The sequence below is a fragment of the Salmo trutta genome, chromosome 16, assembly GCF_901001165.1.
Source record: "Salmo trutta chromosome 16, fSalTru1.1, whole genome shotgun sequence".
In the NCBI taxonomy this organism is placed as follows: domain Eukaryota; kingdom Metazoa; phylum Chordata; class Actinopteri; order Salmoniformes; family Salmonidae; genus Salmo; species Salmo trutta.
In genome coordinates, this window is record NC_042972.1 from 41,316,092 (window position 1) to 41,334,797 (window position 18,706).

At 43.4% G+C, this 18,706-nt stretch overlaps 1 protein-coding gene across 2 annotated transcripts in view; it reads left to right on the forward strand.

Moving 5' to 3' along the window:
- The window catches only part of ptprga (protein tyrosine phosphatase receptor type Ga), a 271,602-nt gene that overhangs the window by 158,485 nt on the left and 94,411 nt on the right, over positions 1-18,706 (forward strand). For both annotated transcript variants that reach the window (XM_029694392.1, XM_029694393.1), the window contains one exon: positions 13,331-13,513. In XM_029694392.1, the coding sequence (XP_029550252.1) occupies positions 13,331-13,513 (183 nt within the window). The remainder of the gene's footprint in view (positions 1-13,330; positions 13,514-18,706) is intronic.

The window sequence follows — 18,706 nt, forward strand, 5'->3', positions numbered from 1 at the left end:
CCCTCCCGGGCACAAAGAGGCAGGAGTAAATAACGAATGACAGTTAACAGGCAAAGCTAATTTATTTCCCCCTGATCCTCTGTAGTGGATGTTGTATGTTATGTGTCTCTCTTAAGTCTGTTTCTACTCAGAGGCCAACTGCTCTCTCTCTCTGTCTCTCATATCCTCCCTTAGGATCCGCCATCTGCTGATGATAAAATATGGAACCTGTCAAGAGCAGAGATGTTAGGAAGAAGTTAGCCAGATTGTCAGGACTGCAATATGTCATCACAAGGCATCTGCAGCATTAGTTTAGAGGCACAATGGGTTTTATAGTCAAGTATTACATGAACCTTTCAAGACTTTACTTTGCTGTGAATGTGCAACGTGACGGCCAATACAGCTCAACCCATTGTATGTTGCTGGAGTATTGCATCAGAACAGTTCAGCTTTATCACATTTATACATGTGTCTGCTTGATGTAATAGGATTTTTTCACTTTTGAGGAATAATTGTAATGGGAGGTTTGAGGGTGGAGATCAATCAAGCCGTGTAGGTAGTAGTCGTGTTATCCCAGGAGACCATTCACCAGGAACTGAAAATCAATAAAGGCAGTTTAAAGGCCATTTTAGGGGCGGTCTCACTGGGCTCATTCATCACCTCTCAATCTGCCATCGTACCTCCAAACAAATCCGCGAAGGAGCCGTCGATACTCAGGGAATGACTTCACATGTAGGGGGTGGACATCACAGGAACCTTAAAGATCCGGTGTTGAAAAAACGACTTGGTGATTTGCGGTCTTTGGATGCATTACGATGCCAGCTGTCTTCAGTTTCTGTATTACTTGATGAAATGTATAATATTTATATAATACCCTACAGGAGTCAGGAGTAGATCAGGTCAGCCATATCATAATGACCTCATACCTTTGTGATATGGAAATGATGCTGTGGTTAATGAACTGTCCCGTTCCTATAATTAACACAGTGACTCATAACCCACCTGCCCTGCCAAGGTATGTGGGACAAGGACCGTCACACATACCCATCCACAGCGTGCCATACGAACAGAGGTCACAGATAGTAAAGGAGAGGACGATCGACTTTCAGAACCGCAAAACTTTCATGGCGTCGAGCGAAGAACAACAGCAGTAATAGAAACTGTGGCTTAACGTGATCATCCCCTGCCTTAGCAGGCAGATGGAAGGCAGGTGCTGCCCTTGAATGTATTATTTGTGCCATCAATACAGAACACAGCATAGTGGGGGAGAGAAAAACAACAGGCTGCTTTCAGCATGTCTGTCAGAAAAACACTGCCGGCCACCTTAGAATATAAAGCAATACAGACAGAGGTGGAGGGAGGCTGGACGAAACGGAATGACTCTGGAATCTAAAGCAGCTTGTATCTTTTAATTAAAATCACTCAATCAATGGGGATCTGAGTTGGGACCATCCCCCGTATTACTGTCTGTCTGTCTGGGTGTCTGTCTAGAGTGGAGGCCGTAAGGTCGGCTGTAATTTTGGGCTGCAGCTTTAGGAGAGGGCCAGCAGCGCTCCCCTGGGAGGGAACTTGAACAGTCCCAATAAAAGAGGCAGAGGGGAGCCAATCAGCAACGACTGCTGCACTACCCTGCCTCTCTTCTAAACTCCCCTTCTCCCTCTCCCTCCCCCTCCCCCTTTCCCTTCCATCCGACAACAGATACAGGGATCTGAAGAGACGAGGCAAATTAAAAACTGATATCCGCAGTGGTTGAAAATGGGTCTGTGTGTGTGCGTGGATGGGTGGGTGTTGCAGTGTGTGGAGGAGGCTTAGGAGGACCTTCTCAGTATGAAGGCTGAGAGGAAAGCAGGTGAGAGAGAGAGGTGTGAGTGTCATTTCATAATAGATGAGCCATTACATCTAATGCCTGTATCCTTTTATCCCTGCACTGGGGAAGAGGCCTTTTGTCAGCCCCATCTCTCCGGGATATGGAGTCACACAGAATGTGTGGAGTTTAGAGAGCCTTCTGAAAGTAACACATTGCACAGTGTCACGTTGAAGGGATAACAGAACAGCGGAGTCTGGTTGTCAGGAGATTTGTGGTTGCCATGGCGAACGCCTAACTTGTTAAAGGCAAGAGGGAGAGGAAGAAGGGCTATAGGGCTAATGAATAGATGCCAATAGGTGCCAATTAAGCTAATAAATGAGTCTTCCACAACCCAGCCACTCTGACAATGTCCACTCACACCAGAAAAGCATTAGTACTCTGTATGACAACAAAGAACAACCAATTGTTAAACCAGTGTCTTCATCTGAGGTCTTTACAGTATATTTTAGTAGCCACAATTGTGATTTGATGTTCTTATCCTCTGGTATTGTGGTGGCAGTGAGGAAATAATTTTGAACTTGGAAACTGTCCCTTTTTTCTGTTGTTGCAGAAGATGAGATCTTGCCACAGGCACTCTATTGCTGGATATCTTTATGTCCCTCCTCCCATTCTGATTCTTCCTGCTTCTTTCCCCTCCTCTTACTTGGTTAAATCTCTTTGAAGTATTGCTAGAATTAGATTTTTCCTTCTTCGCTCAAGGGTCTTTCATTATATTGCATTTATCACAAGAAAAGAAAGGGATGGGACAATAGAACAATTCAGAAATAATAACACAAAAGCAAACAGAAATGCAACCACTGGCAAGGTCAAATGATTATGATCTGTTGCCATGGAAATTGCAAATCTTGCCGTTTTTCTTTGACAATGAATACCATGACTACTGTTTCATGCACACGTGTGCTGCAGTCTCTCAAACGTCCACACACACACACACACACACACACACACACACACACACACACACACACACACACACACACAGAGAGAGAGCTCATATATTGGGAGCAGGTGTTGTCAGACAGGCAGGAAGGTCAACAGATACTGCTGGGCTAGGTCAATACAGATCACAGCTACCCAGAGTGCTGGCCTACACTAACTGTCTGCTGGCTGTGTGATGTCAGGAACGTGCCCTTGTGCTCTTTGACCTTTCTCCCATCATCCCTCTCAGGCAGGAGCTCTGGAGAGGAAGGATGTTCATGTTCATCTCGTATAAGAGACATGGACCCTCCATGCCAAGCAGTGGACTTTAAATCAGGCCTGGGCCTAAAGAACTTACAGACATTACTGGGGCAAAAGCTGGTTCTCCAAAATAAATTTAAAAAATCAAGACCAATAATGCAAGTAACAATTAAAATCAAACCAAAATAATCTGTGCCTGTTATCACACTTTCATTTTAGCTTGATATATATTTAATTAATGCATGCAATGGAACAGCTTGAAATGGATGAACATAAATAAACAACAGAATCGCAACACACAAATTAAAACTCAAAAGCCTGGACTGTCAATCATTGAGAGCATGCCTAATTAAAAAAAAATGAATTTGCTTATGAAAAGCAACCCCAAAACAAATCCACGTTAGTCCTCTATCAGCCAGACCAGGCAGGCGAACAGTGACCTTCACTGTCATCGTCATCAGCATAATTGTCATTACTGTTGTCATCATCATCATAATCATCATCGTCTACATCTACAGCAACACTGCTGCTGTTTTCACCAACCACTAGCACCACTATCACAGTGATTTGCTTGGCACTCGTCACTGCCCATGATTGTAGCTAAAAAAAGACCAGATGAACCTAGCGGTTTGTGAATAAATGATGTATTCATTTGCAAGCCTGATTTGGCTGCCTTCATCTCTGGTTGTTCTAAGTGAAGGAATATGGAGATGGTGAAACAAGCACAGCTTCGAACGCAATGACAGGAAGCTTAAGAAGATAAATGGCATCTTTCGTCTCAGTCAAAGCACAAAGTCTACCGGGGAGGAGAATATGTTACATCAACTTAATGACTCTAGCCACTGAAGAAAGGAGCACAGAAACACAAGCATAACGTCACTAACTGCTCTCATTCTGCTCACATTCACTGACTATTGTGCCCACTGCTGAGCTAGAGAAAGAGGATATTCTAGGGGTGGAGGCGTAAGGCAAGACCCTCACTTCGATTCAGAATTGTTTGGAATAGCACATTTAGTAGTCTATATTCCTGTTTACTCAGCACAATTGTCTTAGATTGCCTGGTAATATACACTGCTCAAAAAATAAAGGGAACACTTAAACAACACAATGTAACTCCAAGTCAATCACACTTCTGTGAAATCAAACTGTCCACTTAGGAAGCAACACTGATTGACAATAAATTTCACATGCTGTTGTGCAAATGGAATAGACAACAGGTGGAAATTATAGGCAATTAGCAAGACCCCCAATAAAGGAGGGGTTCTGCAAGTGGGGACCACAGACCACTTCTCAGTTCCTATGCTTCCTGGATGATGTTTTGGTCACTTTTGAATGCTGGCGGTGCTTTCACTCTAGTGGTAGCATGAGACGAAGTTTACAACCCACACAAGTGGCTCAGGTAGTGCAGCTCATCCAGGATGGCACATCAATGCGAGCTGTGGCAAGAAGGTTTGCTGTGTCTGTCAGCGTATTGTCCAGAGCATGGAGGTGCTACCAGGAGACAGGCCAGTACATCAGGAGACGTGGAGGAGGCCGTAGGAGGGCAACAACCCAGCAGCAGGACCGCTACCTCCGCCTTTGTGCAAGGAGGAGCAGGAGAAGCACTGACAGAGCCCTGCAAAATGACCTCTAGCAGGCCACAAATGTGCATGTGTCTGCTCAAACAGTCAGAAACAGACTCCATGAGGGTGGTATGAGGTCCCGACGTCCACAGGTGGGGGTTGTGCTTACAGCCCAACACCGTGCAGGACGTTTGGCATTTGCCAGAGAACACCAAGATTGGCAAATTCACCACTGGCGCCCTGTGCTCTTCACAGATGAAAGCAGGTTCACACTGAGCACGTGAAAGACGTGACAGAGTCTGGAGACGCCGTGGAGAACGTTCTGCTGCCTGCAACATCCTCCAGCATGACCGGTTTGGCGGTGGGTCAATCATGGTGTGGGGTGGCATTTCTTTGGGGCGCCGCACAGCCCTCCATGTGCTCGCCAGAGGTAGCCTGACTGCCATTAGGTACCGAGATGAGATCCTCAGACCCCTTGTGAGACCATATGCTGGTGTGGTTGGCCCTGGGTTCCTCCTAATGCAAGACAATGCTAGACCTCATGTGGCTGGAGTGTGTCAGCAGTTCCTGCAAGAGGAAGGCATTGATGCTATGGACTGGCCCGCCTGTTCCCCAGACCTGAATCCAATTGAGCACATCTGGGACATCATGTCTCGCTCCATCCACCAACGCCACGTTGCACCACAGACTGTCCAGGAGTTGGCGGATGCTTTAGTCCAGGTCTGGGAGGAGATCCCTCAGGAGACCATCCGCCACCTCAACAGGAGAATGCCCAGGCGTTGTAGGGAGGTCATACAGGCACGTGGAGGCCACACACACTACTGAGCATCATTTTGACTTGTTTTAAGGACATTACATCAAAGTTGGATCAGCCTGTGGTGTGGTTTTCCACTTTAATTTTGAGTGTGACTCCAAATCCAGACCTCCATGGGTTGATAAATTGGATTTCCATTGATTATTTTTGTGTGATTTTGTTGTCAGCACATTCAACTATGTAAAGAAAAAAGTATTTAATAAGATTATTTCTTTCATTCATATCTAGGATGTGTTGTTTAAGTGTTCCCTTTATTTTTTTGAGCAGTATATATAATATGAAGTGATATCATTATTCATGCTGTGCTGATAAGGGTTTAGTAGACAGTGGTGTAGTGGAGATGAGTGAAACTAGTTCTGTGTTTCCTTTCCTTAATTTGGCCTCAGTGTGTGTTACTCAGTTTTTTTTCCCAGAGAGACATACAGTATATCCACTCCCAAATTACATTATTGGTTGGGCTGGATGGAGCTGGATGGGGTGAAAACAGCATTGTGTGAGGGAAGTGTGATATTTTCCTATGGAATCGGTGCATGCGTGTTTGTTTTAGTCCATTTTTTGTGGGAGTATCTTTCTGTGTGACTGTTTTTCAATCTGTTCATGCTCGGTTGAATGGTCAGATAGGATTAACGTGTGTATTGATGGAGTAGTGAGAATGAGTGGGGGAAGTGTGAAATCAGTTTGTATTGTCTCTCTGCACACTATAAGTCTGTGTTTATTCATGTGTGGCTGTATTCTGGGGTATACGGTGTATTGGGTTTTGTGTTTGGGTATGTGTGAGGATGTGTACCGTACGTTATAGTGTGTGTATTGGGGCCATAAGGATGTTTGATGCGAAGCAGAGCAGGGGACAGCTGTGGAATAGACTGTGACAGCATCCTCACATGCTTAAGGGGCCTGTCAGGGATCCGCTAGCACTGTGGATGCTGCGTCGCTCTCCACACACACACACGCACACACACACACACACACACACACACACACACACACACACACACACACACACACGACATCTCTAATTAAGGCTGAGTGGCGGGACAGCCCAGCAGACATCCCGTTTTCCCCCCATATGTCCACGGGTCTGACTAACACATCCCACTGTCTGGGAATAGTCGCTGTACCCAAGGTGAGAAGAGTCAGTGTGTGTGAGCAGCTAGAGGGATGTATGAGGGCTGTTTAGGCCGTCTAGGGAAATAGCTTTAGCCGATTCGCCTACGTTTTATTCCTCAATATATGACTCCCATTGTAAATGCATAATGTGAATTTAATAACCCAAGGACATCCGTCAATGATAATGATAGTTTGCTCTGAGATGTGTAATGGAGGTTGAGAGGCATGGTGGTGAGAAAGGGGTATGCAGCCGCCTGCAAGTATTTCCCCGGCACTGCATTAACAGAATGATTTAGAAATTCCAGAGCATGTTTTTTGGGGTTGTCAACATAGTGTTGTTAATTTCCCAGTTGACTCACTTATACACAGTCCTGTTTTCTTTCATTGTCATCACCTAATCATTGTCTGCTGCTGTAATTCCCTTCACTAGCTTATTAAAGCCTCATTCCAGAAAGCTGGGAAATGTCAGGTCTTCTTGACACCTATGTGATAGTGCATTTTATGGCCACAAGGCATGTTTTACGAACTAGATTAACCCAATCCAATAACAACAACAACCTCTAATGCCACCACTGACAACAACATTCTCCACCTCTCCTTCATTGGGGCAGCAGTGGCTCTTTTGGGTCACAGTGTACCCTATATCTATCTACATTACAGTACATCACTGAGTTCCTTAGTGCTTGGGAACAAGAAGAATTGGGAAACAAAAGTCACAACAATAGACAAACACAGTGTGCTTAAACTAATAACACACAAATTATTGTATTTTTCTTGTCTATATTGAATACATCATTTAAACATTCACAGTGTAGGTTGGAAAAAGTATGTGAACCCCTAGGCTAATGACTTCTCCAAAAGCTAATTGGAGTCAGGAGTCAGCTAACCTGGAGTCCAATCAATGAGACAAGATTGGAGATGTTGGTTAGAGCTGCCCTGCCCTATAAAAAACACTCACAACATTTGAGTTTGCTATTCACAAGAAGCATTGCCTGATGTGAACCATGCCTCGAACAAAAGCGATCTCAGAAGACCTAAGATTAAGAATTGTTGCCTTGCATAAAGCTGGAAAGGGTTACAAAAGTATCTCTAAAAGTCAGTCCACGGTAAGACAAATTGTCTATAAATGGAGAAATTTCAGCACTGTTGCTACTCTCCCTAGGAGTGGCCGTCCTGCAAAGATGACTGCAAGAGCACAGCACAGAATGCTCAATGAGGTTAAGATGAATCCTAGAGTGTCAGTTAAAGACTTACATAAATATCTGGAAGATACTAACATCTCTGTTGACGAGTCTACGATACGTAAAACACTAAACCACTGCTGTCCAAAAAAATACATTGCTGCACGTCTGAAGTTCACAAAAAGAGCACCTGGATATTCCACAGCGCTACTGGCAAAATATTCTGTGGACAGATGAAACTAAAGTTGTGTTGTTTGGAAGGAACACACAACACTATGTATGGAGAAAAAAAGGTACAGCACACCAACATCAAAACCTCATCCCAACTGTAAAGTATGGTGGAGGGAGCATGATGGTTTGGGGCTGCTTTGCTGCCTCAGGGCCTGGATAGCTTGCTATCATCGATGGAAAAATGAATTCCCAAGTTTATCAAGACATTTTGCAGGAGAATGTAAGGCTATCTGTCTGCCAACTGAAGCTCAACAAAAGTTAGGTGATGCAACAAGACAACAACCCAAAAGACAGAAGTAAATCAACAACAGAATGGCTTGAACAGAAGAAAATACTCCAGAAGGAGTGTCTGTGTCACTCCTTCTGGAGTGACACAGACAGTCCTGACCTCAACCCGACTGAGATGCTGTGGCACGACCTCAAGAGAGTGGTTCACACCAGACATCAATAGGGGAACTGAAAGAGTTTTGCAAAGAGGAATGGTCCAAAATTCCTCCTGACCGTTGTGCAGGTCTGATCCTCAACTACAGAAAACATTTGGTTGAGGTTATTGCTGCCAAAGGAGGGTCAACCAGTTATTAAATCCAAGGGTTCACATACTTTTCCCAACCTGCACTGTGAATGTTTACACGGTGTGTTCAATAAAGACAAGAAAATAATAATTGCTTGTGTGTTATTAGTTTAAGAAGACTGTATGTGTCTATTGTTGTGACTTAGATGAAGATCAGATCAAATTTTCTGACCAATTTATGCAGAAATCCAGATAATTCTAAAGGGTTCACATACTTTTTCTTCCCACTGTATTTTCTCTCTCTCTCTCTCAAAAATGTCTCTGCCACATCCCCATCCCAGTTCAAATTTACCTTGTGTAATTGGTTACAGTGGTAGCCATTGTAATAGGTGTTGTTGGAGAGGGTGCAGTAGGCTGTATTTTCCTCTGTCCTCCAGGTGTAGAGGATTTGAGAGGGGCTTTTCTCGTGCTGGCTGCACTGGGAGATTACATATAATACCTTGACTGACTCAATTGGGCCTTTCCTGGCATGGCAGAGATCACTAAAATACCAGCAGACTTCTCATAGCATTGATTTCTGCCATTTCCCACTAATCTTGATGGAATCACGGCTCTAAGAGAGGACCATAGAGCTTCCTGAAATAGGTCCTGGAAAAACGGGTGGGAGTTTGAAGTGTGGCGCCTTGTGCTCCAATGTTATTTCTACAAAATGCCTTTTCTGCATAACATCCTTTTGTGCTTTGTTCTGTTCCTTGGAGAATGGCATATTTTTTCCAAAGGCAAATTCCCCCTAAGGTGTGTTTGCTTTTGTGTAACAATGCTGTCTTTGGGCAAACGTTTCATAATTGTGCTCTTTAAGCAGCCTCACACAATTATGGTTTTGTTTATGCAGACAATTGGAATATGGCAGTTTTTCAATATGAAATGAGCAAGGTCGCGAGCGCTGAAGCTGTTGAAGAAATCGCTCTTAATTGACTGAAAAGCCTCAAGTCCCTGGAGGGTGAAAGCACCATAAAGGTGTATTTATGGTATTCATAATTCGCTGAAATAAAATGTGCATGCTCTCCAGAGAATCACAGACAAATGGCAATGAAAAATGAATGAAACACTGGAAATCTAAAACCCTCTCCCTGTTGACCTGAATATATGATTATGCATGTCGCAAGCCTCTTTTTTTTTCTGATTATGTTTCTGCCTTGTGCCTGGTTGTCAGGGAGATCAGTATGTATTACCCCTCCACTGTGAGTGTGATATACAGTGTTCATATTTATAGGAAACAGGGAAATTCACTCTTCTCGTGCCAATATGGCCCTCTTCTCATTCAGGTGGACTTCTCTGTTTTTTCCTTCATCCCTCCATCCTCTCTCTCTTATGGTGACTATAGTTCATCAGATATATTGGCCTCCTATCTCTCACAAGCCTACACATTTTTTTTCTGTGATTCTCAATCCATTCCTTTGTCTATAACATAAACTACAAGGCTTAACTGTCCCCAGAGAGATATAAGTAGAGTACAAACCACGTTGAAGTCCAGTTAGAGAACATTTTAAGGTGCACTATGCAGAAATCGCTCATCCATTTCCTGTTTGCTAACATTCTAATAGTTTGCCTAATTTCAGTTTATGACAAAACAAGCAAGTATAGTTTAGTACTATCTAAACCTCTGTGAAATATATTTTCCAAAACCAAAAAGATTGTATTTTCAGCTGTTTGAAGCCAAAACCTAAGAACAGGAAGCATAGAAATAATACACATAGAACAGATCGACCACTTCTTAGACTTGCTTTCAAGGAGAATGACAGATCTATAACTCTCATTTCTATGTGAATTTGGTCGGGTAGCCCAAAAAGTTACATATTGCAGCTTTAAGTGAAAAGAGGGACATTGTACGCGATTCATCTCTGGGAGGCGGAGGTCAGAGGGTAACGCAATGTTGATGTGACACCTGATGGCATGCTGATGATTTTAGTTCCTAGCCGCATTAAAGCAATGACTAATGGCTTCATACCAGCTCTCCACTGCATTCATTACCAGGCCGCGGCTGCCTGGATCCATACCCTGCGCTCTCCTATATGAAACCCAGACCTCTCAAATCAATACACCCCAAGGCTAGGATAGGGGACAGGAGAAGAGGATACTTCCTAATTCAATGAAATAGACATTACCAAACGCTCCGGACGCACGCAGGGCATGAGTAATCATAGACAAATTCATTTTAGAACCCCGGTAGCCCAGATGATGCTTTCAATTAGGGGTGCACTTTAGCCCGAGTGTTTATGATGCGGATATAGGTGGTAGTAGGAGTGGGTAGAGTGAGAGGGAGTGGGCCCTGCCTCTTCCTTTCTTCCATCCTTAGGACAGAGGGCAGCCAAGACCTTCACTGTAGAGAAGGGGTCGGGAAGTGATATTTTTTTTGTGGCCCACCATTTTTTTTCATGTTTACTTTTTAAACATTTTGGGGGGGGGTAAAAAAAACTGTAAAATCACCAAGAATTTTGCTAAAATGAGTTTAATTTAAGAAATCTTTTCCCAAGTATTCCCACTAATAAAAAAAAAGACGTGACCGTGTCTCAAGGTATGACATGATTGTTATTTTCAAATACAATCTCTTTTTGGGCTTAGTTGTGGTCATTTTGTGGTCATTTTGCAGTGTAAATGTTCCGGCCCCCGACCATCCACCATGACAAAAATCAGCCCACGGCTAAATCAAGTTGCCTACCACTGCTGTAGAGAGAGGACAGGAGGACATACTGCAGGGGAAAGTCAATAGTACTCAAGGTTAGGACTCAATGAAGCATATCTATTGGAGATAAGAGTATGATAAGATACTGTACTGTATGCCCGTTTTAAATCAAATGCTACATACAGTGTGTTGTGCAGTTGTAATCATTGTATAAGGTTAAATGATTGATTTTTAAGTTCCTTGTATAATAAATGAAACTAGACATCCCATGCAATCTGAGTTTGTGTTTAGAGATAGGAACAGAGAGAGATGTTGTTTCTCATCGTGATAACGCTGATATTTTGCTCATGCTTCCAATTATTATGTACACTAATATTATGTAGTTACTGATATCTAAAGTTGTTCTGAATTTAAAATAAATTTAGTAGAATGTTTATGGGTATGGGCCAGGGTGCTGTTGTATACATTGGATATGTATGCCTTTGTTGAATGTGTTTTTATAGTGTGTTATCCGCAACCAAATTAATTCCCCTTCACTGGATACTAAGGAATCACTTGATTTCACTTGGCTGGACTGGTGTTTTATGGTTGGATGGCTATGGAAAACTTACTGTGACCCCACAGTGAGGAGACCATGCCTGCTGTGGGTAGAGGATCGGGACTATCTATATTATCCATCCTCCACTGTTTCCATGGCATTGACCCTGTCCTCTCCCTCTTTCCCTCCCTCACTTTCTGTCCTCTGTTTTATCTGAGGGAGGTGGCAGCAGAATGATGACATCCGGCCTGCTCCTCTCCCTCTCTTCACTCTGTTCTATATGGAGGTGTCTGGTCTCGCCTTGGGACCTGCCACTCAGCTAAGAGTTTGGGGTTTCATCTCTGAGAACACTGCCTTCATCTCTCCATTTGTTAGGAGGTATAGCTTTGTTTACTTTATGATAACTACCACAGGCACACGTTTGAATGTGTCAAGAACTGCAACGCTGCTGGGTTTTTCACGCTCAACAGTTTCCCCTGTGTATCGAGAAGGGTCCACCACCCAAAGGACATCCAGCCAACTTGACTGTGGGAAGCATTGGAGTCAACATGGGCCAGCATCCCTGTGGAACGCTTTCGACACCTTGTAGTCCGTGCCCCGACGAATTGAGGTTGTTCTGAGGGCAAAAAGGGGGGTGAGGGTGGGGGGGTGCTACTCGGCCTGGCTCGCAGTTGGCGTTCCAATTCATCCCAAAGTGTTCGATGGGGTTGAGGTTAGGGCTCTGTACAGGCCAGTCAAGTTCTTCCACACTGATCTCGACAAACCATTTCTTTATGGAACTCGCTTTGTGCACTGGGGCATTGTCATGCTGAAACAGGAGAGGGTCTTCCCCAAACTGTTGCCTCAAAGTTGGAAGCACAGAATTGTCTAGAATGTCATTGTATGCTGTAGCGTTAAGATTTCCCTTCACTGGAACTAAGGGGCCTAGCCCAATCCATGAAAACAATCCCAGACCATTATTCCTCATCCACCAAACTTTACAGTTGGCACTATGCAATATGGCAGGTAGCATTCTCCTGGCATCCACCAAACCCAGATTAATCCGTCGGACTACCAGATGGTGAAGCGTGATTCATCACTGCAAGGAAAGCGTTTCCACTGCTCCAGAGTCCAATGGCGGCGAGCTTTACACCACTCCAGCCGACCATTGGCATTGCACATGGTGATCTTAGGCTTGTGTGTGACTTCTCGGGCATGGAAACCCATTTCATCAACAGTTCTTGTGCTGACGTTTCTTCCAGAGTCAGTTTAGAACTCGGTCGTGTGTTGCAACCGAGGACAGATGATTTTTAAGTGCTACGCACTTGAGCACTCGGCGGTCCCGTTCTGTGAGCATGTGTGGCCTACCAGTTCGTGGCTGAGCAATTGTTGCTCCTAGACGTTTCCACTTCACAATAACAGCAGTTACAGTTGACCGGGGCAGCTGTAGCAGGGCAGAAATTTGACAAACTGACTTGTTCGAAAGGCATCCTATGACTGTGCCACGTTTAAAGTCACTGAGCTCTTCAGTAAGGCCATTCTACTGCCAATGTTTGTCTATTGAGATTGCATGGCTGTGTGCTCGATTTTATACACCTGTCAGCAACTGGTGTTGCTGAAATCCACTAATTTGAAGGGGTGTCCACATACTTTTGTATATATAGTAAATATATTATTTTGTTTCTTTCTTCTGGTCTAGGTACGTACGGGCCAGAGGAGGGCTGGTCAGCAGCCTACCCAGAATGCAGACAGAGGAACCAGTCACCAATCAACATCGTAGACCAGGACACAAAGGTGTCCATGGAGTATCAGGAGCTCACTCTGGATGGATTTGAGGCAGAGTCCTCCAACAAGACCTCAATGAAGAACACTGGTAAAACAGGTGAGATTCACCGTACCCCTGTCTGTTTACCCCCGCCCTCCTTTCATTATGTATATATACAGGTAACTGCCAAAAACTGTTCAATTGGGTTGAGATAAAGTGTTCAATTGGGTTGAGATCTGGTGACTGAGACACTGAGACACACAAACACACACAGACACACACACACACACACACTTTAAACCCCATATTCTCCTTTTAGACCCCTGTTTCAAAGTCACTGAGATCTCTTCTTCTTTGGTAGCCCCAAAAAATGGGCAACTGGGAATCTATATACATGACCCTAAGCATGATGGGATGTTAATTGCTTAATTAACTCAGGAACCACACCTGTGTGGAAGCACCTGCTTTTAATATACTTTGTATCCCTAATTTACTCAACAGTTTATTTATTTTGGCAGTTACCTGTATGTACAGTCTGAACATATTATGACCAACCTATTCCTAGCATAACATTAGAGTACATAAAGGAGCATTATGTAGAATTTGTGTTGCATTATAATGTCATAAACTGCCTATAATATACCAGCAGTAATTGTGTAATTATATTAAATTCTCTGGACCCTTACAAAACTGCATTAAGATTTTAAGTTTTCCGATTGGTTAACAAAATTTGGTACGGCTTTTGTTTTCGAATTGGAGGGTTTGTACCATCTCTCTGAGCATCGTCACTCGGAGGCGTGGTCCTCCTCTTCTGAGCACAAGTAACAATGGCGGATGTCTTAGGCAAGCGTCCAGCCCCACCGGTTGCGAATACAGGTGCCAAAAAAATTAGTTTAGCCAAGCAACTAAATGATAAGGCTCGGGGGAAAACCAGAGTACATATAGGTAACGTAATCTCAACTTGGTCCGTACAATTGACCTTATTTTAGCGCCCCAAAAACGTAATACTTCCAGATCAACTGTAATGTCAATACCATTGTAAAGCACAATTTCTCCCCTTTCCAACAAAATGACATGACCTCCACGCTGCCCGTTTCTGCATAATTCAAGAAGGCAATGAGCTCCTTCGGGTCTTTTTAAAAATGGCCGGTGGGGAAGCGAAACTAATGCGTGATAGTGAGAAGGAGAGGAGATGTGTGGGAAAACGGCTTTTTTCACTCGATCGGTCCAACTTATCACCTTATCGCCTCTAAAATGTAAATAAAACACTATAAAGAGTTTATATAATGTGTCATTACATACCTATTTGAAGGTTTGTGTCGAATTTGAATCGGGTTTTTAGGGCGGTGCTAAAGTGATCTTCAGAAGTAAACAGCGGCTTTGAAAGTCATGATTGCTTACAGTGATGACGCAAAAATGACTAGGTATCCCCCCTTACCCCCGTCACTGTCCATTTCTTGTTTTTAAACGATGAGAGAAGTGCTACACCTGGTGGAGAGAGATTGTAAGACAGAAATAGTTGCTTTACGCGTGCTGTACGTTACGGCATGACACGTCACGATGTAACGGAGGGTCAGTTTTTTCTACTTTTCTCCAATACTATAGAGCCATTACCATTACCACCGATCAACACTTGAATAGAAACGTAGTTCACACCCCAGATTTTGAAGTCAACACAGCCGCTACAGTCCAATTAGTTTCTTTGTTGCCTCATTTGAATGTCGCGGTTGCGCACATTTGTACGGAATGGGGTGAGTTTACGTTAACAATTTCAATCGCTGGAGAGAAGTTATGGCCCTAAAAGGGCTGCAGTCTGATGCAGAGATGGCCTGTTTTCTGCTTGGCAGGTAACGTTACCAAGATGTGGCGCCAGCTAGCTAGCTGTGATGTTTGTGAATGGAGAATCTGGGTTAGCTTTATGCTATCCAAATGATCTGGCTGTCTTGATAAATAACTCAGGTGTACATGGTATTTACGATCTAAAACCAGTCGGGATATTGACATAAGCATATGTGTTTTTGAGAGTCATGATCATTTTGAACCTACTTACACTTCGCATTGGCGGCTAGCTAATGTTTCATGTACATTTCTCTGTTTGAGAGTGTAATCAGCTGTAATGGTGCTCGGCAGCTTGGTTGCCTCGCCTTTTTGAGACTTCCAAGTTATTATTACTGAAACAATGTTAGCTAGCTAGCTAACATTATATAGCTTGGTAGAGACATGACAAGGAAGCGCACTAGCTAGGTTTTGTGACATACATTAGCAATCTAGCTAGCTAGATATGTGACATGCGTGATATAATAATGTCCCCACCACAATCCACTCCAAGGAAAGTGTTACCTCTGCCTGCTTTATCAAGCATTGGAGTGGGGACATTAGCACCACACTGGCAGATAGGTGACAACACATGCTTAATTTCAACTTGAGAATAGCTAAATACCTTTTTCCTCTTCCATTCAATGATGGCTATTGGGTAGCGTGAACCTTCCTGTGTGTGTGCATCATTTATGGTTGGTTTCTGTGTTTTTATGTCCCACTCTTTGTGCCTGCCTTCTTTGAGTAGCCTATTTGGCGGTGTATATATGGTACTGTCAAGTCTCTAGTATTCAGCAATATATGCTTGGAGTATAACTGACTGTCTTTCTCTAAAGGAGGGATGAGTTTCTGGAGGAGCCTGGAGTGGTTGAGCTAGATAGGAACACCATTGAGGCAACAGAAGGCGAAAACAGGCGACACAGACATTTTTGGAGACTGTCACACTATATGTGTATTGCCAGCATTGTACAGATCGTATTCAGTAAATGTACTTTTTTTGTTATGTTCTATCACTTCTATTTAGCCTGATGAATATGAGCATCTCTAAAGATCCCTGCTGATGGACCTCTCTTAAGATACCTCTGAAGCCTCCACTTTCAAGCAACTAGGAGACCTCCCTGCCTGCCTCCCAGTCCCAACCCCAAAACTGATGCTGCATTTTCTCCATGTACTGTACTAGGCTACATACACAGACTGCTGACAGGAATCAATCAATCAAATGTATTTATGAAGCCCTTTTTATATCAGCAGATGTCACAAAGTGCCATACAGAAACCCAGCCTAAAACCCCAAAGAGCAAGCACTGCTAATGTAGAAGCACAGAACATACACATGGACAGCTTAAGCTCTATGGCTGGCTGACATACATGTAGTGAAGGAATGGGATGAAATGTGCATTGATCTAAATATCCTTATGCTGTACAGGGCCTACAGTGCCAGACCATTTTCTTAGGTTTAATTTGCTCTGTAAACATGGACTTACTTTGGAGAGTACATTACTTTATTAAAGGCCCACCGTCATCACATGATCACCCCATTCAATTTGCCAAGCAGCTCCTCCTAAATGGCTCTTCACAAAAAGTGACCACACGTCCCAACTTGCAACTTGTTTAGAAGACAAAATAAGAGTGACAATGTGATTCTAGACTATTGAAACACACAGAGCAGACCATCCCCCTCCCCAAACCCCCTTGCTGCACACCTAAACCCTATTTTTATTTACATTGTGAGGTCATTTGAATGGGATGACGGTGTGACGACAGTGGGCCTTTAAACAGTTAGTTCAGATTAAATCTATAGAGGTCTTTACACAGCTAGATCCATTGATACACCTATGCTGCTTCGTCTTACCCAGACCATCTGTGAGCCATAGCTCTATTAAAATATATTGTTGGCCTCTTTACCCTCCTCTAATCCTCCCATCCCTGTGTTCATGGGGCTCTACCTGCCTCTATGGGTGTGTATCATGTCTGGGCTGGCACACACATCTTTTATTTCTCGTTAGGTGACAAATGACACAAGGTTCTGGATCATAGGTGTTTTTGATCTGGTTATATTCTGAGTTTCTGTTTTAGCCATTTATCAGTTGACCATTTTTCTTGGAACCTAAGGGTTAACTTGTGTTCGATCATGTTCACATTGCATCTTAACTCCTTAAAGTTGGAATCAGCTAGTCGTCGGCGACCCTCAGGTCGCACCTCTTCTTTTGTTATTTCATTTTGAACGAAACCCAACACTTACCTCTTTTTCTCACTTCTCTTTTCTGGTCGAGTTGATGCAGATCCAAGACTAATGATGATGATACTTGTTCAGTAGAACATTTCTGAATATGTTGTCCCTGCTACCACAACTGTTTATCTGCAACTAGCTAGCAGCTGACTACTCTACTGTTTACGTTCTACCTCTCTCATGCACGCTCATTTCAGTTGTGCAACTGACTAGGTATCCCCATTTCCCTTTCCCTCTCATGCCCAAGTGCTCTCTCTCGCATCTTTGCACTCGCCCACTCACAACCATAGATTGAATATATAAACAACAGAAGAAGTGTGGAGAAGCCTGGGGTCATGGACGACTTGCTGATTACCACTTAAAATAATTAATTGAGTTCATTTGTCCAGGGGTACAGTGCCTTGCAAAAGTTTTCATCCCCCTTGGCGTTTTTCCTATTTTGTTGCATTACAACCTGTAATTTAAATTGATTTTTATTTGGATTTCATGTAATGGACATACACAAAATAGTCCAAATTGGTGAAGTTAAATAAAAAAATTACTTGTTTAAAAAAATTCTAAAAAATAAAAAACGGAAAAGTGGTGTGTGTGTGCATATTCACCCCCTTTGCTATGAAGCCCCTAAATAAGATCTGGTGCAAACATTTACCTTCAGAAGTCACATAATTAATAAAATAAAGTCCACCTGTGTGCAATCTAAGTGTCACATGATCTGTCACATGATCTCATTATATATTCACCTGTTCTGAAGGCCCCAGATTCTGCAACACCACCACAGCACACCAACATCAAAACCTCATCCCAACTGTAAACTATGGTGGAGAGAGCATCATGGTTTGGGGCTGCTTTGCCTCCTCAGGGCCTGGACAGCTTGCTGTCATCGACGGAAAAATGAATTCCCAAGTTAATCAAGACATTTTGCAGGAGAATGTAAGGCTATCTGTCCGCCAATTGAAGCTCAACAGAAGTTAGGTGACGCAACAGGACAACAACCCAAAAGGCAGAAGTAAATCAACAACAGAATGGCTTGAACAGAAGAAAATACACCTTCTGGAGTGGCCCAGTCCTGACCTCAACCCGACTGAGATGCTGTGGCACGACCTCTAGAGAGCGGTTCACACCAGACATCCCAAGAATATTGTGGAACTGAAAGAGTTTTGTAAAGAGGAATGGTCCAAAATTCCTCCTGACTGTTGTGTAGGTCTGATCCATAACTACAGAAAACATTTGGTTGAGGTTATTGCTGCCAAAGGAGGGTCAACCAGT